The sequence below is a fragment of the Carassius carassius genome, chromosome 28, assembly GCF_963082965.1.
Source record: "Carassius carassius chromosome 28, fCarCar2.1, whole genome shotgun sequence".
NCBI classification, from domain to species: Eukaryota; Metazoa; Chordata; class Actinopteri; order Cypriniformes; family Cyprinidae; genus Carassius; species Carassius carassius.
In genome coordinates, this window is record NC_081782.1 from 7,885,738 (window position 1) to 7,910,551 (window position 24,814).

The 24,814-nt window shown below is 38.5% G+C and overlaps 1 protein-coding gene across 3 annotated transcripts in view; it reads right to left on the reverse strand.

Annotated features, from left to right (window-relative positions):
• LOC132107839 (serine/threonine-protein kinase DCLK1-like) overlaps nt 1-24,814 on the reverse strand; it is a 34,298-nt gene that overhangs the window by 8,646 nt on the left and 838 nt on the right. For 2 of the 3 annotated variants that reach the window (XM_059514127.1, XM_059514128.1), the window contains exons 2-6: nt 24,407-24,791; nt 21,613-21,959; nt 5,306-5,405; nt 4,288-4,404; nt 411-505 (exon numbers count right to left, since the gene is read on the reverse strand). In XM_059514127.1, coding sequence (XP_059370110.1) covers nt 411-505; nt 4,288-4,404; nt 5,306-5,405; nt 21,613-21,959; nt 24,407-24,764 — 1,017 coding nt within the window. In that variant the 5' untranslated portion in view covers nt 24,765-24,791. Of the gene's footprint in view, nt 1-410; nt 506-1,366; nt 1,480-4,287; nt 4,405-5,305; nt 5,406-21,612; nt 21,960-24,406; nt 24,792-24,814 lie in introns of those variants that run through there. The other variant, XM_059514129.1, reaches the window with a different exon arrangement.

Below are 24,814 nucleotides of genomic sequence, written 5' to 3' on the forward strand. Positions count from 1 at the left end.
ATTTCACTTGTTTGAAGAACAAGCAAATACATCTTCTTTAATACCATAAGTTAACAAAGCAAAAAAACTGGGTAATGTTGACATTATTTAGGTTTATCATAGAGAGAGTGGAAATGAAGCAGGCATACAGCCAGGTCAAGAAGCTTGTAGCTAGGATACATTTTGGGTGAATGTGGAATTATTTATAATGGGTGTGTTTAACTGCAATTCAGTGTGATTCAAACCTATATAAGCAAATTAAAGCACATGAAATACATTTAGGGGTCAATCAGAAAGATAAAAGTGTTTGATGCTTTTGCTTGAAGCAGTGAAAGACATTGCAAATTTAGATTAGTTGCTTCCACTTTAAAGGCGTTTTTGTGCATTACAGCAAATACAGTTTGAAAGGTCTATGGAGTGACTGGTCTCACCCTTCGTCTCCTCAGACTGGCTGGACTGGTGGGAGATGGACTGGGAGATTTGCCTGACCGTGGGGTCGACAGCTGACTACCTGCTGTTCCATTAGCTGAAATACAAAAAACAGAATTCATATTCAGTTAATGTTGGAATATGAATCAAGGCAGGCTAGTAAATCTCATACATTTGATCAAGAATCATATATTTCACATCAAAATCAATTTGCAGGAAGTAAATGAAAGTTATTTTTAGGATCATTGCTTGGTTCCATTTGCTTAATTGTCACGAAAACAATAAAAAAAGTTAACATAATGCAAAAAAAAAAAAATATTATAATTATAATATTATATATCTTTTTCCCACTGAAAATACTTTAAGAAAATGAAGGTTTTAATGACAATTCCTTGCTTCCATTGCAATTAATTAATTGTCATGAAGATAATACAATAAATTATAATAATATTTGTAATATATTATATATATACAATATTTTATATATATTCTGCCCTGAAAATTATATACCTAAAAGATAAAATATTTGCTTAATAAATCATAAAAAATAATAAACTAATAATTTAATTACAATATACTATTATTAAACACAAACTGTCAATATGACAGTATATAAACCGTATTAATACAGGTAAGTACGACCTCAGACTATGTTCAATAACTTACACAAGGAAGCTCAATATAAATAATAATAAAACAAATATGTGAAATATGAAGCATTATTATAGCAAGCATTGACCACTAAAACACTTTCACTACAAATAGATCCTTTAATATTAGAAGCATGCACATAATGCTTAGGAATATGATGAAAACAAGCATCACAGCCATGAAAAATCTGCAAAGCATTAATATGAACCCTTCATTCAGAGACAATGCTAAACTAAAAAATTAACTCATTTCATTCTTCTACACAACCTCTAACAAGAAAAACTAAATCAAATTCAAAATTCCTCACCTTTATGAACCTGCTGCACAAACCCATTTGTCCTAACTGCTAAAGAGTGCAGCAGGCTGCCAGAGCAAACTGCGATTCCTCCTGCGCTCATAGTGACTGCTAGGCAGCAAGAGTATGAATGAGAATGGGAGAGGAGGAGAGGATGTATGTCTGCTGGATGAACATAGGCAGCTCTTCTACGCACACCTTGCGTCATAATCAGCCACGGAGGGAGGAGCTTAGCTCATAAACATGCCATAATGTAGTTGCAGCGCTGTCTGTGTGGGTGACTATAAAGATCTCCAAAAAAAATCCCATGGCAAAACACTCTGAACAGCGTAAGTGCAGCCAAACGGATGACGTGGTGTTTTGAGTGGATATCTGAAGTATCTCAAACACTGTGTGAATACAAATAAAGCAGTTGGAAGATCTGATTATGCTATGATTCAGAACTATGGCCACTAATATGATTTCTTTCAGAGCTCCTCAAAACACATTAAGTAATATATAATTCCATCTCTGTCTCAGATGTCAATGCTACTCTGTGTTTGTGTGTCACTGTGATCTGAATATCGTGCTCTCCTGGTCATCTGTGTACACTATCACAGCCTGACATAATTGAGTGAGAGTGCATCATCATGTTATTTTGGGGATGGACTACAGGTTTTTGAAGGACTATCAGATCAGCCATCATTCATGTGTGTTATTACCAAATGATAAACTTGGGGAAAACATTAGACAGAGTTCATAGTGACAGGAACAGCAGTGAGAACTTCACTTTCAAACTGGATCTCAAGATGGATGTTGATGATCAGAGGGATTTTTTTGTTTATACATTATAGAAATGGTCACGTAAAAGAATGTAAAATTGCTACAGCAAAACCTTGTTAATTAGTTCAACAGTAAGTTTCCTTAATCTATATAGTGAAAAACTGTAATTAATGGAACGGTTTATGTAATTTGAGCAAATGCCAACTGGTAAATATGCAATTTAACAGAACAAACCAACTTATAATTTGCAGCGAAAAGCAATAATTTGTCTTTGATGTGTCTTCTGATTAGAGGTGGGCCATATACCAGTAGCAACAAGTCTGTTTGCCCAAAACAACATAAGCAATATCCCTCGTAAACAATTTGGCCCAATCACCCAAATTATGCCCACCTGTGTCGTTTCCACACTGTGTAAACCATTTGAGGTTGATACTCAGTACCAACAACACACACAGCTAGACGGTTCTGAGGACTCATTTTGTATCTGGCTGAAATACAAAATGTGAAGAACAGGCCCAAGCTGAAGCACAATAATTGTTCTGTTTTTGTTGTTGTTTTTGACATGTCTCTCTAAAGCTTACTGAGTGATGAAAGCCTGGTTTTTGCCTGGAACATCAACATTAGGAAGTGATGATTCATGATCTATTCCAGAAAAAATAATGAAACCTAGATCAATTGGATGTTCATTTTGTGCAGTTTTTGTTCCCTGTTTTTGAACCCTGCTGAAAAAGAGCGGTCTAAGGTGGTCTAAGATGCAGGCCAGTTAGGTTTTAAAATAGTTAAGAGTGCAATTTCATCTAGCCAATTGCCTGATAAACCAGCTAAACACCATGTTCCTGCAAGAGGAAAACATGAATAGAATAGAATAGAATATAATAGAATAGAATAGGAGAACATAAGGAGAAATTAACAAGAAAACAAGAAGAGAACATAAAATGGATCATAATTAGAATGGAATGGAGTAGAATAAAACAGAATAGAGTAACATATGGTATAATAATAATAATAGGAGCAGAGCAAAATAAAGGAGAGTGGAATAAAGAAGAACAAAATAGAGGAGAACAACAGATTAAAACATTAGAATAGAATAGAATAGAATAGAATAGCTGTAGATAACTGGATCATCACAAAAAAGAATAGAATAGAGTAGAATAAAATAGAATAGAATGAAGGAGAACATAGCAGGAGAAAAGAATATATTTGAAAACAGATTAGAAAAAATAGAATAGGACAGAATGAACTAGAAGAATACAACAAAGAATAGAATAGAATAAAGGAGAACAGAATAAAGAAGAACAACATAAGAATAGAATAAGACAATATAGAACCAAAATAGAATAGAACAGAATAAACTAGAGGAAAACAATAGACTGGATCATAATAAGAATAAAATAGAATAGAATATAACAATACAGAAGAGAACATAATAGAACACAATAGAATACAATAGAGTATAAATGAATAGAACAATTGAAAATAAATTGTAATATAATAGAATAGCTAGAAAAGAATAGAATAGAATAGAATAGAATAGAATAGAATAGAATAGAATAGAATAGAATATTTTTACTATTCTAAAAATGGTTTGGCTGATAGTGGTTTTAGAGTCTGCTTGAAGGTAGCAAATGAAACTATTCAGTACTGGGTAAGATAAAAATGGTTCAGTAATCTAATTATACATTATCTTAATCCATTCATCTCATCATCCACTAATGTAAAAGTTAGTTTTGTCATTAACATTAACAGAACTCTGCTAAAAGTTCCAGCTAAGCAGACAATTACACTACATCAACACCAAACACAGGCATCAGAGTGGCTTGAACACTGAAACATCCCATTAAATGAATCTGTTAATTGCCAGAGGAGCTCATTAGAGATGGAGAGATTGAGAATGTGTAACGGGTGTCAGCTAAATCATGGGACATTACTCCTCAAACACATCTTCTGAGAATCAAAGAGATATGAAGGTAATTAAGGCTACAAACTGCAACACTCCACACTCAACCATGGTTAAAAATGTACAACTTTGAATTTGCGACTACAATGAATCAACTAACAAGTACCCAGTTTAGCAGTGTCAGCATATTATACCCAACTCACAGTTTACAGCTACAGGAATGCTTTTATAAGCATGATTAAATTAAACATCAGTCTGCTGTAAAGACCCAAACCTGAGCTACTGGAACCAGGGGACTTGCTCCTTCTTGAAGGTCCACCACTACGGGGAGAGCAGCGGCCCTGCATTGAAGAAATACGGCCATAGGACTGTGACTTCACCACTCTGCATTCTGAGAAAGCAGCAAAAAGACAAACAAATCTGAATTCAGTCTGCTTTTACTTCAGAGGCCTCAGCACATCTTTCCCCCATCCAACTCTACACTATGAGCCTCCTGTCTCCATAAAACACACAGAAGAACGTCTCATCTGTGTGGGCGACCTGATGTCACCACCGATCAATCTACCGCAACCTCAGTCTGACCCAAACATGTCAGTCTGACATACTGGAGGTCTGATCAGAGGAGATCTGACCGGCTGGTTTGTTCTCGGACCACATGCACATGAGTCAATATGTCTATAAATAGGATTTTAAAATAGCTCATAGTCTGTTGCATGATTCTGCATAGTAAATGTCAACAGCAATTAGTTTAGTTTAATAAAATTGGATAGTAACCAACTAATGTGATAATATTAGTTACAAATGTCATTATATAATAGTACTGCTAAATAAACATTTTACCTTAATATGTTATGTTGTTTACAAAAAAGCAGGATTTAAAAAATGGAAAACATTTGCTGATAATGTCACTAAAGCTTTAAAATAGATGCAAATGACAACACTGCCACTGACAGCAGGAAACAAATGCTGCATTAATTAAAAAACACACAAGGTGAAGAGCTCATTATCAAAATTAAAATCCCAACTCTCAAATAATACAACATTAGACAAGATGTTTATTTGTCAGAACAGCTTATTTAAATCTATAAATCAAATGATTAATTACTATAATAGAATGTGAAGGACTAACTTTTAGTAGTTATTGCAACCTAATATAATTTGATTTAAATGGACAATTACAGAGGTTTAGTCATGTAACTGAGGTCTGTGGCACAGCTGTTGTTGGTCCTAAGAAAAAACTAAAAGTCAAACTTTGAAATAAAAAGGGATGGAAACATTATCCATTATCTTACCACTCTCATCCAACAGGAAGTCATCCTGATAGCGGAACTTCTCCGGGCCGCAGGCAATAAATATATCATCTTCGCCAAAGAAGTCCTGAAGGCATGTCACCTGCAGAATCAGCAGAGGTAGACTTATTATTTACCTAAACATCATTACATTTGAATATACAGTTCTGTTCAAAAGTGAAAAGTTGGTTAAATTTTAAATGTTTTTTTTTAAGTCTCCTATGCTTACTTTGCTACATTTATTTGATCAAACATAGAGTAAATAGAGGAATTAGGGGTTGAATGACTATTGGTGCCGATATTAAGAATTGTTATGGTTATTGGTATCTGTCATTTGCAAAACAGATTTGCTGATAAAAAAAATATATATATAAGACAATTTTTGACATTTATTCTTATTCTTAATTTTGACATTAATTAAAATTTTTAAACCACACATATCGGTTAAAATATTGGTTATCAGTCTACTTGATCTGTAATCAAATCAGCATCGGCCTTGAAAATCACAAATCTGTCAACCCCTAACATAAATATTGTGAAATATTATCATAATTTTAAAATAATTGTTTTCTATTTTAATACATTTCAGTTAGTGCTGTCAAATAATTAATCACAATTAATCGCATCCAAAATAAACGTTTTTGTTTACATAATATATGTGTGTGTGTGTACTGTGTATATTTATTATGTATATATATCAATGCACACACATGCATGTATATATTTAAGAAAAATATGTTATGATTTTATGTTAAATAAAGAAATTATATGAATATAAATATATTAGGCCTGGGCAAGTTAACGTGTTATTAACAAATTAATTGATTAACACCGAAAATTATTTTTGTATTATTATGAAAGTCAGTTGCTCACTGGCTCTGAATAAACATACAAACAAATCATGGGTCATAGGATGGGATGCTCCCGATCTAATTATTTAGGCTAAGCATCAGCATTCACAAACCATTGTCCGCTGTTATTTTTCAGAGAAAAGGATGCAACAAGCTCGTAATCACGGCTTCATAAATGGGAAAAAGGACATTTCTGAAATCACGTGAAGAAAGCAGAGAAGCGCTTGCTCAGCACAGTAGAGTGCATTGTTTTGTTAACTTTGTGGTTTATTATTTGTGGTTGAGTCGTATGACGGGGTAACACATGGCCCTCTCACAATATACTGCTGTACACATCTTTCGCTTTTGCCACTCATAAATATTCATGCAGCACGTATCAGAAGATCTGCGCTCCAGCGTGGTTAGCGCTCACACTCACTGATCTATATATAACTGAACCACGCTCTGGCCCACCTCTTCCAACCGAGCGATCTTCTAAACGGAGCGATCACACTAGTCAAACAAGCCAGGCTTTGGGGGTTAAGATTGGCTAGAGTAAGCACACCCTAATTATTCTCTAGCCGCCCGCACACACGATTCTATACCCGCACATCAAGTGTTGTCCCGCACCGCACTCTGCTGCGATGGGTCCCGCGATCGTGCAGGTCTCTAATAGGAAGGTGTCTTTTATAATGTTATGAACGAGGCTCTGGACTTTTGATCATAAATTGTTTTCCTATAACAAACTATAAAATATTTTCTTTAAAAAAAATTATCTCCTGGCACGACAAACAGCTGGTTTTATATATAATTTAATTACATTAATGTTATAAGTTAAGGTTTACAAGAAATATTTTAACTGCTACTATGTAAAAGGAATATTGCTGTATGTATGTATGTATATATATATATATATATATATATATATATATATATATATATATATCTCATCTCGGTTACGTACGTAACCCTCGTTCCCTGATGGAGGAAACGGAGACGTTATGTCGAACGACATATGGGGTCTCACTTGGGAGGCCAATCATCTCTGAGTTTAAGAGAAAACGCCAATGAAAATTGGCTAGTGGATTAAACATACCTGAGCCACTCCCCGTGCCAACGGGTATAAATAGGGCGACAGGTGCATCCACTCATTAGGTTTTACGCTGAGGAGCCGAGAACGTGTCCCGGCAACTGCGAGCGGTTCAAGGTTGTGGCATGGGGACATAAAGTCTCCGTTCCCTCCATCAGGGAACGAGGGTTACGTACGTAACCGAGACGTTCCCTATCTGTCGGTCACTACGAGTTATGTCTAACGACATATGGGGTCCTATGGAAAATGGCACAACCTGAACACCATCACAACCCTGTGGCGCTGCAATTGTCGGCAAGACGCGGCGTGCCACAAAAGCTATGCTTAAGGTCGTAACCTTCCCAAAGCCCCAGCGCAAATTCACTGACCTTGGTACCGAAGGGGCCAGAGGGTGAGTACATCGCCGCTGGAGAAGGCCACGCTGCTGTCCCGCCCACATAAAGTTAATGGAAGGGATTTCAACCTTCAGTGAAAGATTGCTTCAAATCTTCCCTATTTGTTCTTTCAGCTTGGCAAGACAATGGGGAAAAGGTCGCTACGGAGACCACATCCTACCCGTAGGGAGGTGACGTGGAGATACTGATAAGGGCTGACCCAGGGGACATTACATATGGATGGGGTCTCTGAGGCAGGTCCTACCTTAGAGTAGGGATGGAACGGCTGACAAAAGAGACTGTCAAGGGAAGACACGGGTTTGCCAAGAGGGAAACCTTAGCGTGGAAAAATACACATATGGGATTACCTGTAGGGAATCAAGCCATATGGACACCTAGCCCAGTACAGGGGCTGACCGGAGCTCCGGGCGTGCTAACACCAGTACTGGGCCTGGCGACAGACTGCTCCACCAAGTCTGACTGCCGAGGGTGCTGGAGGATGCTCAACCAGGGTGCGCCAACAGGGGAACTCTACTGGGAGAAGAAAGGAGCTCGCATCCCTGTGTTAGGGGGAAAGGCGCAGGAAGCGTGACCCAGCCAGCCCTTCCCGCCAATTTACCTGTTACCCAACACATTGGAAGAAACTGGCTCTACACGAAGGTTGTAAAAGCTGGCAAAGGTGTTAGGTGTCGCTCAGACTGCAGCTCCACAGATGTCCGCCAGAGAGGCACCGTGCGCCAGCGCATAGGTGGAGGCCACACTCCATGTGGAGTGGGCCCTCACCCCCAGGGGGCACGGCTCACCTTGGGTACCAACCTCTGCTTGGAGACAGCCTTCCCCTTCTGCTGACCTCCAAAGCAGACCAGGAGCTGCCCAGAGATTCTGAAGCTCTGGGTGCGGTCCACGTATATGCGAAGCACTCTTACGGGACACAGCAACGCCAAGGCTGGATCTGCCTCCTCCAGGGGCAGCGCTTGCAGGTTCACCACCTGGTCTCGGAAGGGAGTGGTTGGAACCTTGGGCACGTATCCCGGCCGGGGTCTCAGGAAAACGTGAGAGTAGGCCGGCCCGAACACAAGGCACTCTTCACTTTCCGAAAATGCTTGGAGGTCCCCGACCCTCTTGATGGAAGTGAGCGCGATAAGGAGCGCTGTCTTGAGAGACAGGAACTTAAGCTCAACTGAATCCAGCGGCTCAAAGGGACCCCTATGAAGTCCTGCCAGGACAATAGCGAGGTCCCACGAGGGAATCAGGGGTGTCCTAGGAGGATGTAACCTTCTGGCACCCCTCAGGAACCTAACGATCAGGTCATGTCTCCCCAGGGACCGGCCGTCAACTGCATCGTGATGGGCTGAAATGGCAGCCACATACACTTTCAGGGTGGAGGGTGACATTCCCCGGGAAAGGTGAGCTGTCGTGAGAGCATGTCGGCTGCACGATTTGGGCTCCCCCGGGATGTGGGTAGCGCCCAGCGACTTGAGCCGCGTCTCACTCCAGAGGAAGAGATGGCAGGCGAGTTGAGACATGCGACGTGATCGTAGACCGCCCTGTTGGTTGATGTACGAAACAGCCGCAGTGTTGTCCGTGCGGACCAACACGTGCCTGTCTAGCAACAGCGGCCGAAAACGGCGTAAGGCTAGATGCACTGCCAGCAACTCCAGACAGTTGATGTGCCAAAGCAGTCGAGGTCCTGTCCAGGACCCTGAAGCTGCCTGCCCGTTGCATGTCGCGCCCCAGTCCATGTTGCAGGCATCTGTTGTGACAACAACATGCCGGGACACTTGTTCTAAGGGCACGCCGGCCCGTAGAAATGCAAGGTCCGACCAGGGGCTGAATCGACGGCGACACATCGGTGTGATGGTGACACAATGTGTACCGCGGCACCATGCCCATCTCGGGACTCGGGAGTGCAACGAGTGCTGAAGTGGCCTCATATGGAGCAACCTCAATGCCATTGGCCTCAATGGTTTTGCGGACACAAGTGCACCGCAATCACACTCTCCAGCTGGGGAATGTCGACGCACCCCTAGCTGCCCCGCATCGAGGGAAGTGAGGACAGAGGAACGAAATGAGCTGCTTCTGGCCGTAAAAAGGGGCCATCCACGACTACATCACTTCCCCATGCATATCCGGGAAGAAAGGTGGCCGTTGTCAGAGAACAGGAAACGACCGCATCCAGAAGGACATGGACGGAACGGCATCTTTAAAAAAGACGCGAATCGTCCGTGATTTGCTCTTTTAGGAAATCTGCTATCTTAGTTGAAGCGCCCAGGGGAATCGCTGAAAGGGACACCACTGTTTGCACCGTACTGCCAACCAGAACAGCTTCCCGACACAGCAGATGAATAGCTTTGTGGAGTATAACAGCTTTCATACAACCACTCGGCTCCGAAGCAAAAATCTAATGAGTGGATGCACCTGTCGCCCTATTTATACCTGCTGGCACGGGGAGTGGCTCAGGTATGTTAAATCCACTAGCCATTTTTCATTGGCGTTTTCTCTTAAACTCCTTGATTGGCCTCCCAAGTGAGACCCCATATGTCGTTCGACATAACTTGAAGTGACCGACAGATAGGGAAATATATATATATATATATATATATATATATATATATATATATATAAATATACACAGTACACAAATACGTGTTATGTGAACAAAAACCTTTATTTTGGATGCGATTAATCGTGATTAATCATTTGAGAGCACTAATTTCAATATATGTAATTAATTCCTGTGATGGCAAAGGTGAGTTTTCAGCCTCGTTATCCCAGTCTGAAGTGTAAAATAATATGTCCTAAATCATTCTAATATTTCAATTTGCTGCTAAAGAAACATGACTTATTATCAATGTTAAAAACTTTCTTATTTTTCAGGTTTCTTCAATGAATAAAAAAAGTGCATTTATTTGACATATAAATCTTTTGTAACATTATAAATGTATTTACTTTTGATCAATTTAATGCGTTCTTGTTGAGTAAAAGCATAAACTATTACCTTACTGACCCCAAACTATTATATTTATATTGTAAATGTATGTACTATTTTTTCGAGGTCCTCATACAGATAAATATATTCAATTTCAGCAATTTCCAATATTATTGAAAAAATATATATCTTGCAGCTTGTAAATGGATGCATTTTCAAAAATAAACACAAACAACATAGCCTACATTGCAAAGATATTAGGCTAAATAAATAAATTAGGCTGAAATAGGCTGAATAAAATAATCCCTTCATCTGAAGTCAATAATTCAAGGCTCAGATGTCAATAAAATCAGCATCTCAAACTGTGTTTAACATGCTCATGCTAAAGGACAGTAATCACTGATTCACACAGTTGCATGAATGAGAAGGCAGTTTAGCATCTCACTTTAAAGTATCATTTACACATATGAATGAGAACATGTTGCTGTAGCAACAGTGACATCATCACCAAGATCAGAGTAAGATGATTCGGTCAGGTGGCAAAAAATGACCTAATGCTCAAATGCTGAGTGCAAAAAAGTGCATGGTCCAATATCCATTGATATTACAGCAGTATAAATGCTATCACTGATGAAAGCGTCAAAAGTCTGTATAATTTTAAAATAAAATATTTTATAATATATAAAATATGTTTCTGTGGAATGAAACTAGCTAAGGAATATAATGAGGTGATGAACTATACTAAATATTTAATCCAAATTAATTCAGAATCAATGAAACATCATTGCACATTAAATCAAAGATTATTTTGACAATGACAGATAGAGGACAAATCTAATGAAATTCAACAATTCGTTATGTATAAATGGTTGATTACTTCAATGGTAATTATCCAAGTTAAGCCAGAGGGAGTTTTTAATAAGATCAATTTTCTGTTTTGTTCTTGTTTTTTATTCATTTATTGCTCCAGTAGAGCATTAGAAAAAAGTTAAATTTTGAATGGTCATGAAATTGAGAAATAAGCAAAGCATCCAAACTCTCAAGAATAAAAAGAAATAGAGTTAGAACTAATAGGTACTGACGTATTAAAATAAAAAATAAAATAATAATAATATATCCAGTTTATTGCTTTTTCCAAGCCATAAACTAAAGCAACCATGTTTTACGAGATATTTTTTTTTAACTGACTGTGTGGAAAGATGCAAAGGTTAGACATGATTATTTTTATAACCTTAATTAACATTCCATTTGCTTTTTTTAAATCATATAAGTTTTAAATCAAAAACTTTGTTTAAAAAAAAAAAAAAAGCAAAACTGTTTACTACAGTCTATGCCACAATGTCTACAGCAGTGATACTTGGTTTAAATATTTAAATACATTTACAAGAAAAAATCTGGAACCTAACAAGGCAAAAACTTCCACTGGCTGAAAATGACATGGGCACAGAAAACCAAACAATAAATTTAAACATGCCATTTTCATCCAAGTGATCATTTCTCCTGATCACCACAAGATGGCACAGACACTTCATTTTGCAGCTGCCACCGACAAAGACTATAGAACTAATTCTTACAAGCAATACTTATTCTTCTTCTGCCCAAGACTTTAACATTTTCAGCATCTTTCTGCTCTTGAAGCCTCGGGACTCACCTGTTATATCTCAGCACCAAAATATCATTATAATATAAAAATGTTACATTATTTTCATCTGGGACAGTATACACAGGTAAACTTAAAAATCCTGATGATGATGACACTCACAAGTCATGTTCACCAGTAACATTCACACCAACATCATTTACCCAATATGACATCAAATTATCCAGATAAACAGATTTAAAAATCACAAGAAAACCTAAGACGGTCTGGAAAACTAGTAATTTTGCTCTGATTGCTGATTGTAAATCTCATGGCTTTAAGTCAGTCTCTTGACAGGAACAATTTGTACCAGACATGAGCCATAAAATCGAAAACACACTCAAATCTGCTGAATTATGTTTTTAATCCATATCTGCCATCTGAAGCAGTGACTAAAAGCAGTGACTGGTTGTACATGTAAAGAAAATTGGATTGAAGTGAAACGATGCCAGGATATGATGTATCCCATCCCTTCCTAAACCTCTTAAAATATAGCAAAGCGTTTTTTTTATACCTCAGTTAACTCTGTTGACTTTATGTTCTAATAGTTAGCAGACAGCAGCAAGTAGCTATTCCACATACAGTATCTGTGGTTAGAATGAAATAACTGGTCAGGAATATTCAGTTATCCATTACTGTAAGCATCATTTATGAGGATTTATCATCAATAAATCAGGGCGATACAGAGATATGACCTTCTCTGATGTTCCATAATTGTGATTAACAGCTGCATGCTGAAGTTAATGAGCACCTCCTGCAGGTTTATATCCCGTTTGACAGGAAGCTTTTTACTGGGGTTTCCTCTCAATGCATTACTAGGATGCGGTTCATCTGTAAAGCCATTACTGACACTTATCTACAGATCCGTAATGCAGTAATACAGAGCACACAAAGCCTTTATGAGTCTGGGATAAGATCTTTGACTAAATAAAGCTTTTTCTTTTCACCAAATTATGAAGCAGAGTGTGTAATTTGGCAAACGCTACTTGCAAGCATTCATGGATCTCAAAATCCAGATCAGCTGCCTTCTCATTTTTTATATTATTTTATAAGGCTATTTGTCTCCTGCATAAATATGAGTGTTACAAACTGATGCACATGAATAATTCACTCAATTTGTATTGAATTGAGTACAATTTGTACTCGATTTGTAATTGCCTTGATGTATTGGATAATTTATAGTCTTTCACACTGTGCCGTCCCAAATATTCATTACACGAGAAATATGCTATCAGTTTAAGATCACCTGTGTGGGGGTTGTCTCCCATTTCACCAGGAGGGATTTCTCTCAGGAAATACATTAGCATATTTGCTAGAAATAGTCTGTCTGGGTTCTGAGGTTGAGTGGGGGTGGCACAGCAGCGGATCTGTCGCTGGAAGCATAAGGGAAATCCAGGCCAGGTTGACAAAGTGCACAGACTAGATGCTGAGAGGAAATTCGGATTAAGTGAAATTTAATCTACCATTATTATATTATCATATAAGAAAACTGCATTTATTTTTGTTTTGGTTGAAAGTATGTTTAAATTAATCTGGTTACTTTTATTGAATACGGTTTAAACAACCATAATTTCTGTATTGAAGGATGCTTGCAACACAGCCTTAAACAAACTCACCCAAAATAAAAATGCAGCCACTATTTACTGTGTTCTGTGGAACACAAAAGGAGGATTCTGAAGAACATTTACATAGATCTTTTCCATTCAGCTGTCCATAGTAACCTTGGGCAAACTAAAAAGCAGTATAGAGTTAGCTTTATCATTTGGTTTCTGTGTAAACCTGTGTTTGCCTCTATCATAATTTACACTACATATGCAAATCAGTGGGTGTGGTTTAGCCACACTATTATGTCCTAAAGTGCTACATTCCACAAGCTAACATTTTTTTGCCAGATTGGCTTCAATAGGGCCTGTTACACCTCTTTAGTTCCAGAACTAAATCTACAGTACTAACGTACTGGGAAGATTTTACACGAACTACTTCCCACTACCTTTAAAAGTGTCGCATTCGCACCGACAGTGTGTACTAAGACGTGACGTAAGCCGGTCGACAGCGATGTCATTTGTGCGCGACTTTCAACAACGTTAACAACAGGAGGTTGGAGGATGCTGTGATAGGTGCTGCATTTTTGTTGTGTCTCGCGGGTTTCACAATAATGAACATGGATGTCGACATTTACGTAAAGCGACTGAAAGAATGGAAAGGAGGACTAAGAATCTTCAACGACAACTGGCAGTGCTACATTTGCAACAAGTGCCTGCACTTCAGCGTCCGTACATTTATCGATGTTCTCCATACTTGCAAAATAAATTGACACAATGTTTACAAAATCATGGTGGGTGAGGGCGTTTTCGAATGCGTCTGGCCAATCAATTTGTACTAATTTGCTAATTTGGCTCTTTAAAAAGGCAGTCCAGTACTAAAATCGCACCTAGTTCCGGCGATGTGAAAACGCCCAAAAGTAGGTAGTTCCTCAATTAGTTCTGGTACTATGAAAAGGTTTCGGCGGTGGGAAAGGCCCTATAGTAAGCCGTTTGTAGACCATTGAGAAAGTTTTGAGTTGTGAAACTTACAGGATGTTTTTATAGTAAAATGACCACACATATGTCAAAAGATCAAGGGAATTTTGATTTCTCAATTCATGACCCTTTTAAAGTCTCCCCTTCATCTACAATACTGTATGTGCTACTATAATTCAACCCGCCACCCGATGAGACTTACAGAACGAGCAATTACAGTAAAAGAAAAAAACAGATGCTTCTACAACAGACATCTGCGCATTATCATCTGCCACAAAGCAAAATAACATTTGGGTTTTTCTAAAATGAGCTAGTACAATATGGGTAATTTCCTTGCCATAGATCTGAACCAGATCTACATATTCAGTAGTGCAGGAACAACTCCTGCAACCCGCCCTGAACACATCTCCAATCAAGCGCTCTCACCATTCACACCTTCTGCATCCCCCCTCTCCCCCACACCTGCAATTCAGATCAGCGAGGATTCGGTGCGCCAGGTCTTCCGGAAGCAGAAAAGGAAAAAAGGACCAGGCCCAGATTGTGTTACACCAGCCTGTCTGAAATCCTGTGCTGACCAGCTGGCCCCCATCTTCACAAAGATCTTCAACAGATCGCTGGAGCTGTGCAAAGTCCCTTCATGCTTCAAACGCTCCACCATCATCCCCATCCCAAAGAAATCCAAAATTACAGGACTAAATGACTACAGGCCTGTGGCTCTAACGTCTGTGGTCATGAAGTCATTTGAAAAACTGGTGCTGGCCCACCTGAAGGACATCACTGGACCCTTGCTGGATCCTCTTCAGTTTGCCTACAGAGCAAACAGGTCTGTGAAAGATGCAGTAAACATTGGACTGCATTATGTTCTGCAACACCTAGACAGACCGGGGACTTATTTATGTGAGGATCCTGTTTGTGGACTTCAGCTCGGCCTTTAACACGATCATCCCAAACCTCCTCCTGCCCAAACTAACTCAGCTCTCTGTGCCCACCTCCATCTGTCAGTGGATCAACAGCTTCCTGACAGACAGGCAGCAGCTAGTGAGACTGGGAAAATACACATCCAGCACCCGTACAATCAGCACCAGAGCTCCCCAGGGCTGCGTTCTCTCCCCACTGCTCTTCTCCCTGTACACTAATGATTGCACATCTAAGGACCCCTCTGTCAAGCTCCTGAAGTTTGCAGACGACACCACACTCATCGGCCTCATTCAGGACGGTGACGAGTATGCTTACAGACAGGAGGTTAAAGAGCTGGCTGTCTGGTGCAGTCTCAACAACCTGGAGCTTAACACACTCAAAACAGTGGAGATGATCGTGGACTTCAGGAGAAACCCCCCTGCACTCCCCCCACTCACCATCATGAACAGCACTGTGACTGCAGTGGAGTCATTCAGGTTCCTGGGCACCACTATCTCTCAGGACCTAAAGTGGGACATTCACATTGACTCACCAGAGGTTGTACTTCCTTCGCCAGCTGAGGAAGTTTAACCTGCCACAGGAGCTGCTGAAACAGTTATACTCCACCATCATTGAATCCATCCTCTGCACTTCAGTAACTGTCTGGTTCAGCTCAGCTTCTAAATCTGACCTCAGAAGACTACAGAGGGTAGTCCGGACTGCTGAGCGAATCATTGGTTCAACCCTCCCTTCTATTCAAGAACTGTACTTATCCAGAGTGAGCAAAAGGGCTGACAAAATCACTCTGGACCCCTCACATCCAGCACACTCCCTCTTTGAACTGTTGCCATCTGGTCGACGCTACAGAGCTCTGTGCACCAGAACGACCAGACACAGGAAAAGTTTCTTCCCTCAGGCAATCCATCTAATGAACAATTGATAAAAACTGTGGAATACACTACACTATTTATATTTATATATACATACACTTATTTATCTAACACACATACTTAGCGTACACATTTTTTGCACATAATATACGTACATACATAATGCTCATTGTAAAATACCTGCCATACATTGTCAATTTGTATATTTTCGTTCCTTACCTACCTATTTGTATTTTTTTTTATTCCATTTTGTGTTTTTTGTTCTGTCACTGTCATTATGTTGCACTGCGGAGCTTCTGTCACGAAAACAAATTCCTCATTCTGATTCTGATTCTGAAAGGCAAGCCAAACATGGTAAGACATGGTGTGGCTGGGAGAGTATTGATTTCCTCTCAGCAGCAGCTGCGCAGGCCGCCACATGTCCCAGCAATAACCCACAGAACATCAATCTGGACAGACTCCCACTGTTAATACTCAGAAGCTTTCACTGGGCAAACGCTGCCAGCCTGTGCTTACTGATGCCATTCAGGACCTCTTAAACACAGGTTAGAAACACATGGGCAAGACTGTGGTGGGCAATCTTTAAGACACAGACTGTTAAAGCTATAAATTATTAATAAGCATTATTTTGAATAAATACTTAAAAAAAAAAAGGAAAAGTCTGACATGACACTAGATTGATGAATTTTACTGTTAAATATCAATAAGTGACGCAGTGGGGCGCAATTGCATTGATAAAAGACCATAAGCAACTGATGTATGATATCTACACCATCAAAATACTTCCTGTGTTGGGTAAAAGCATCCTGGAGAATTATCATTTATTATTGACAGGTTTATGAGATGGAGATTTACCATTAGAGATAACCTTGAACTGCTTCTGCATGATCGTCTTTTCAGAAGATGAGAAATCTCTTCAGAAAGTTTGCAGTCCTGCAGCTGACACTTGTAGTACTTCCTGCTATAACTTGTAGCAGTTATTTTAGTACCATTGATCAAATCACATTTCCCTTAGAATCATCCTGACCTACCCCCTTCAAAAGGTGACCTTTTATGAAGAAATTTAACTGCCTATTGAGGTGAATTACATAAGCCTAGCAGTAGCAGATAATGAGTAATGACTCGCTCCATAAATGCAAGTCAGCGTATTGCAGTGTTACTCACACACACCCACATGCCACTGCATGACTTTACACTGGAGCCAGCGAAGTGTCAGGACGGATTGCACTGTACATTGACACGGCTTACAGACCTGGGCTGCGTTTCCCAAAAGCATCATAAGCTTAAGTTGATAGTAGCTCCATTGGTTTAAGTTGGTTTACGATGTATTTAAGCTTACGAAGCTTTTGGGAAACACAGCCCTGACCAGGTCTGCATATTGACATCAGTCAAACCGACGGGTCAGTGTTAGGCTGGTCAGGTTCAGCAGCACCCATAGCTGGTAGATGGTGCAACTATTTTCATATTTGATTATATTATTAGTTCTTGGATTTTAGAGTATTTGGATCTCAGATAATGAATTATGAGGTAATTTAAGATAAATGAATTAATGAAACATCTGATTTAAAAACACCAAGAAGTGCAAACAAATGACCCAAAACCAAGCATCAAAGGCTTTAAGTCAAACACATTTGCTGATAGGGTCCTATGATTTCAAAGATGCGGAATGAGAATACGGTAATAAAAATAGAAAACGTGGAATACAGTCATAAAAATAAAATTTACGTAACAGAATGGTGAATTTTGGATGGTTTAAATTTTTAACAGTTGTGCAGCACTTTGTTTGGCAAAAATAAAAGGAACTGTAATATATTTATTTGATTACATTTTAAAAGATAATTCAATTAATAATGTTTATGCTTTAATTTTTTACCATGGTTTTTTATTTATATATATTTGTATCAATTTATAAATCCAGAAAAACTAAAACACAACTTGTGAAAAGACATCTTAGGGCTTTATTACTGTAATAATAATAATAATAATAATAATAATAATAATAAATCAATAAATTGTAAATGTTTTACGAATTCAATTGAGTATACATGCTTTTAAATGTATTTTCACCCATAAAATGGAATCCAGAAACATTTAAATGGAAAGCACAGCATTTGGGGAAAATAAAACAGGATCTCTGAAAATGTTTATATATTTCAGAGAGACAACATTTCAATAAATTGTTGTTAACTTATAGTTTCATGATTTCAATTAATTAGACATGCTTTTTGGTTACTAAAATTAAATATGACCAAAAACGAACAGTATCCAGAAATATCCAAAACGGGGAAAAAAAATTGGGGGAAAAAAATAAAATGGAATTAAAATAAATACATAAATTTTTTAATGGATTTCATAGGGTCCTAGGCTGAGTTGAGAAATGCTACACCTCGAGCATGGGCAATTACTGTATGTAGCCCTAGTGCTCTTTACAAGCAGGACATCCTGTGGGTAAATGCCTTACCCCTCCAGAATCAAAGACCCTTAAGCTGAAACTGACACAAGCAGAAAGAAGATCACAGATGAAACATTCCTCCCATCCCACACAGCCGCTGCTCAGCCCTTATGAGCATGACCGCCTGTTGAAATCACATCAGGGTGGGAGCTAATATGTGAATGAAAGAGCTCTCTTAGCCTTTAAGCTAATATGTATGGCACAGACAACAGGAGACACATGTCACCCGTAGGAATTAGAGGGGAAATGTCTGTCTATCCTCGGGCTGTCTCACATGATAAGAATAAGCTTATATGAAGAAGCCAGTAACACCACCACAAAAGACTTCAAAAAATGGTAGATTATGATTATAACTAGAGACCACTCCACTGTGCAAATACGAAAGAAACTTATGTTTCTTTATTGCTGGCAGATTAATATTAATCTTACTTTTAAGATTAAAGTAAGTCTGCTATATGAGGGATAATGTACAGTCAGTCGTTCACTACTACAAAATAAAACCCCAGCAGGGAGTATGATTAGGACCCAGACGATAAGCTGTGATTAATGACCATCTGACTGAACATTATCATGCTTATCAGAACTATTTGCCAGGCAAATAAATACTTAGACATGACTAATGTGATGTAATGTAATGTAATATAATGTAATGTAATAGAATAGAATAGAATAGAATAGAATAGAATAGAATATAGAGGATTAGACCTGGAAGCAATTTCATGTATCATTTATAAGAGCAAAATTGAAGGCAAAATGTCCATCTTGCTAAGAGATTCCACAGTAACTGTTCCTAGATGGTCCAATCTTCTGAATTTTCTGCTGCAAGAAATATCTAAAGGAACTTTTCAAAGTGCTGACTGACTATAAATCAAATTATTTGCATTAAAATTGAATTTACTGAATGATGTACAAATAAAAAAAACATGTTGACTTCTAAAGCCATTTGTGTCTATTTAACTGCCACAATAATATATTTGAGTCATCTTTATTTGAAAGCTTTTTAGCAAATATTGAATTATGGGATTACTTGGGATTAGTTTGCTTAATTATCATAAAATGTAATAAATTAAATTACATTAATCAACTGACAGTGCTACTAATAAGCTTTTCATAAACATACATTTTGACTGTATAAAAAAGGTTGAGCAGTGACTGTATTCATATCAAACCTAATAAAGCAGTTTTGAAAAATTTAGGATCACAACTCATCGATCCAGAAATCAATCTTCTCAGCACATCATCACCAGCTACAGCATTGCTTTAAAGGGTGCAGTAAATGTTTCTCTAGCAGAAAATAAACAGCCATGTATAATGGAGCCTCACGTGAGAGGCCTGTTTAATTGCAGTCCTGAGCATCCATCATCCCAAGCCCGGCCTGTAACATCACCGCTACTGCACCCCTCCTGCTGCAGAGGCTGTTCCTAAGCAACCACCTCCAGCAACCAGATTGCCATGGAAACCAAAAAGAGGGAACTCAAGGAGAGGGGAGAGGCCCTTTGCATACTTGGGATGTGAGAAATTGGGGGATGTTCCAAGATAGAAATATCTGTTTGCACAATGTTCAACCTTAAATTGTGACTTATGTTTGTTTTAGTAAATGATTTCTAATGGCCTATATAAATAATACATCATCTGTAGTACATTCCATGAAAAAGGATTAGGATAGATTAGGATAGATTAGGATAGATTAGGATAGATTAGATAGATAGATAGATAGATAGATAGATAGATAGATAGATAGATAGATAGATAGATAGATAGATAGATAGATAGATAGATAGATAGATAGATAGATAGATAGATAGATAGATAGAGCACAGCACTCTGTTTGTGATCTACGGTGGGTGTAAACAGAGGAAAATATAATGTCACTGAAGGCCAGTGAGTTTAAGGCCCTCTGGTGACAGCTTGTCACGTCATCAGTCTGTTCCTGCGGAGACACAGAAAGGTCACCATGACCAAGTCTCCAGCCATACGGCTGCCTCCCTCTCATCCTGTCTGATCTCATTCCTCCATCTCCTTCACCACAGTATTTACCATTATCTCCCTATCAATCTCTTTTGCTGTTATTCAAGCAACACAAACACAAATCATCTAGGGAAATTAATATCTCAGCAAGATAACAGCAACACTTGATGAGCAAAGAGTAAAATACTGAAATCATGACAATAGTGTGGCCTAAAAGGGACATTGGATGCAAATTCACTTTTACATGGTGTTTGCATGTATAGGCTAAATGTGTCTTGTGTGGACTCAACAACCTTACAATGATACAAATCCATTCCTTTTTTAATCCCAAAAACAGTGTCAATTATCAAAACATTTTGATTTTCTGAGCAGTATGACGTCATACTTCTAAGGCCCCGCCTGTGGCCACAGACAGACTGTCCTGTATTTGCATATTTCTGCCCTTAGCCAGTTGTGCATTGTTCATTATATTCTCCACGTTCAAGCAGCTGTAGTGACAACAATGTCTTTGCAATTAGCTTTGCTTTATTTAAGACTGAAGTGTGTTCTTTCTGCACCACAAACATCTCCGATCCACGGGCTTCTGACAAATAAAGACTGCTTATATAGTGAGTCCACTGATCTATCCAAATAGTACTTTCAAACAAACAATAGTATAGTTATTACTACAGCCAACAACACAAAAGTTCACTTGTCTACATAAAAACGCCCACTTTACCTACCATTTTACCATCCACTGTATAAAGCCTCTTGACCACTCCAGAGTCCAGTTTGATGGCATCTGTGATATCCGTGAGAACCTGCTCAAATGAGTGGGCCGTCTTCTTGTTGAGAAGGATACGCACGGCTTTCCGAGGCTTTACCCCACTGCGGATTATGGTTACCAGTTTGGGTCGAATGAAATCCCTGTTATCCTTGGTTTCCACAGAACCAGGCTTGGCGCTGGCAAGAGAGGTGGGCGCTCGTGCCGATGCTGCGGTCCTGACATTGACTGACCAGTTGGGGTTGACATTCTTAGTGTATTCCAGATTCTTGTAAGGCTCAATTGATCCACATACATAACTCTCCCCTGTGATACAAAATAAAATGAGAAATAACCAGTCAGTGTCGCTGAGAACCAAATCAGATGCAAAAATCTTTTTGAACTGGTTTTGTAAATTGATTAAAACAATTCATGAATTTGAATGATTCGGTTCTCACTATAGTTTTTCATAAAACGTTCAAAAAAAGTATGAATGCCTCATTTACGATAAATGAATCATTCAGTCTGGTTTTGTTAACTGGTTCAAACATTTCATTAAAACTCTTTGACTCAAAACAAATTTCACTGTTAATTGCACTGTTAAATTCCCATTTCCAGTTTCCTAGAAGAAAGAAAGTCATATGGGTTAGGAAGAACATGAAGGGTTGAAGATAAATACATATTATATATATATTAATATATATATATTGGTGAACTATTCATTTAAAAAGGCTTTCCTACAACTTCAGAGAACATCTTGCACTCTTAAAATTGCTTTACATGTTTATTATCATATGAGAACAGACAACACAGAAGAAAATCCATAAATTTGCCCAGATGTGAGTATAAGAAAGTCAATGGACATAAAAGCTACTTATAATAGTCCATAATGACAGAAAAGTCACACAGTCAAGGTTAAGTGCACGGCAGAGACTGAAATCATCTCCATCTCACTCATTTATATTCATTCTACCCCTGGCAGCACTGAGAATGAATGAATGAATAAATGAATGAATGAATGAATGAATGAATGAATGAATGAATGAATGAATGAATGAATTGGTGTCTTACATAAAAAAGGCACCACTGATTTGCACATCAGAGTCATTTAACACATGATTCAAGGACAAAGTTAGATATAATGATTTCAGTTCTCGGGTTTGATTTATTGGTCAACACTGAGAGGATGGGAGTGGTATAGAGATGCAGAATCTGTTAAATATTAATGAGCTTTAAAACGACTACTGGTTTAAATCACAGGGCTTTCTGATATCTGCTCACAGACAATACAATCTTGATCCTTGCTCAGTACTATAAACCGCATGCTCTGTTTGGGGTGTCAGCAACCCCAGATATGAAACATGACTAATGCAGTGACTTTCCACATAGTAGATTCTCAGATGGTTGTACATACTTAATATATTATGTGCTTACTATGTGCTATCACTTGCTTATTTTCTGAAAATGTACTTACACTCAGGCCAACCAAGATGTCCAAGAAAACAGATTTGGAGAAATGTAGCATTACATCACTTGCTCACTAATGAATCCTTTGCAGTGAATGGGTGCCGTCAGAATGAGAGTTCAAACAGCTGATAAAAGCATCACAGTAAGCCACATATGATTAGTAATACTCAGCATAACTACAGTCCATCAGTTTACATATTGTAGAGAAAAGCTGTATGTGTGTGAAACAAAAACAAATAACCATTAAAACATTTTTAACTTCAAACCATTGCTTACAGCTAAAATATGAGTCCTCTATCAACAATATTGCTTTCTTCAGTGAAAAAGTTGGCTCATCTAAATCGGGAGAGAATTGAGCACAGATCAAGCTCTTTCTACAGCTCTCATCGGTGGATATATATAAGTGAATTTTAATATGAGAGGACAACAGGGAAGGGACTTTCACTGAAGAAATTATGGATTATGGAATTGTATTTTGGCTAGAAGCGATGGTTTAAAGTTAAAACGTCTTAATGAGATTTATTTTTTTAAACCACACAGCTTTTCACTTCGCAAGATGTTAACTGATGGTCTAGTTGTGTGGATTACATGTGGATTATTGTGATGTTTGTATCAGCTGTTTGGACTCTCTTTCTGACGGCACCCATTCACTGCACTTCCGAAGAAAAGATAAACTCATCTACATTTTGCATGACGCAAAGAAGAGTAAATTTTCAGCAATTTAATATTATTATTCTTTTTGATGAACTGTTCTTTTAATGAGTTTTGATTAAAATTATTTTAATAAAATAAAGGTTAATTTTAAAATAACTAATTTAATTTTTACACACATCACATTTGGGGTCTCTGAGACAGTACACAGACTGTCTTTTAATTAATTAGATGAATCTTTATGGCTTTTGATATCATCAAAATGATAATGCACTACTGGAAATTCTCATTTTAAGATAATAGCTGGTGATTTAAGATCAATTCAGTTCAATATCAGTTCAATAGCGTGTTCAATCTTGTAGACCATCTAGTACCAGCATTAAACCATCTACAAGCTGGTCTTCAGATTTTAAAGTGGTTTTGGGACAGTTAATGGCTGGTTTCCACCAGCTAATGACCACTTTAGACTAGCTACCAGTTTCCAAAACCAACATTTTCCAACATGGTGTCCTCATGTGGAGAACAGGTACCATCCAAACCTAGACATGTGTGATCTAATGCAAAGTTGACCATGTAGGCTACAGTATGTCTAGTTGAACAAGAAACAAAAAGGTAGTGGTGTCCCTAAACCTCCAGATCTAGACACCCAGGCTCACCTTCCACCAGCTGGTCCATGCTGGTAATCCTCGACCCGTCAATGGCATAAATGGTCCGGACGCCCTGAGGCAGATTTATGTTATCTGATAGGGAGCGGGTGAGGTCTGCGAGCAGAGCATCGAAAGACCTGAATCTTTCGGTGGAAATAGCATACACAATACCCTTGAAGTACCGGTCTCCATTGCGGTAGAACCGGACCCTCTTGGCTTTCTTCTCGGAGCTCAGAGCCTGTAAGGTTCGGGTTCGGTACAGGCTGCAGTGTGCACTGTGCGTGGGGCTCGGCAGGCCGTTCGCACGTGAACCCCCACGGCTGTATCTTTGTGCTTTGTCCCGTTCGTCGAAATGCTCCAGCTCCATGTCAACACCTGGAGCTGTAGTATATCTCTGAGGGAAAATGTGGATAGATG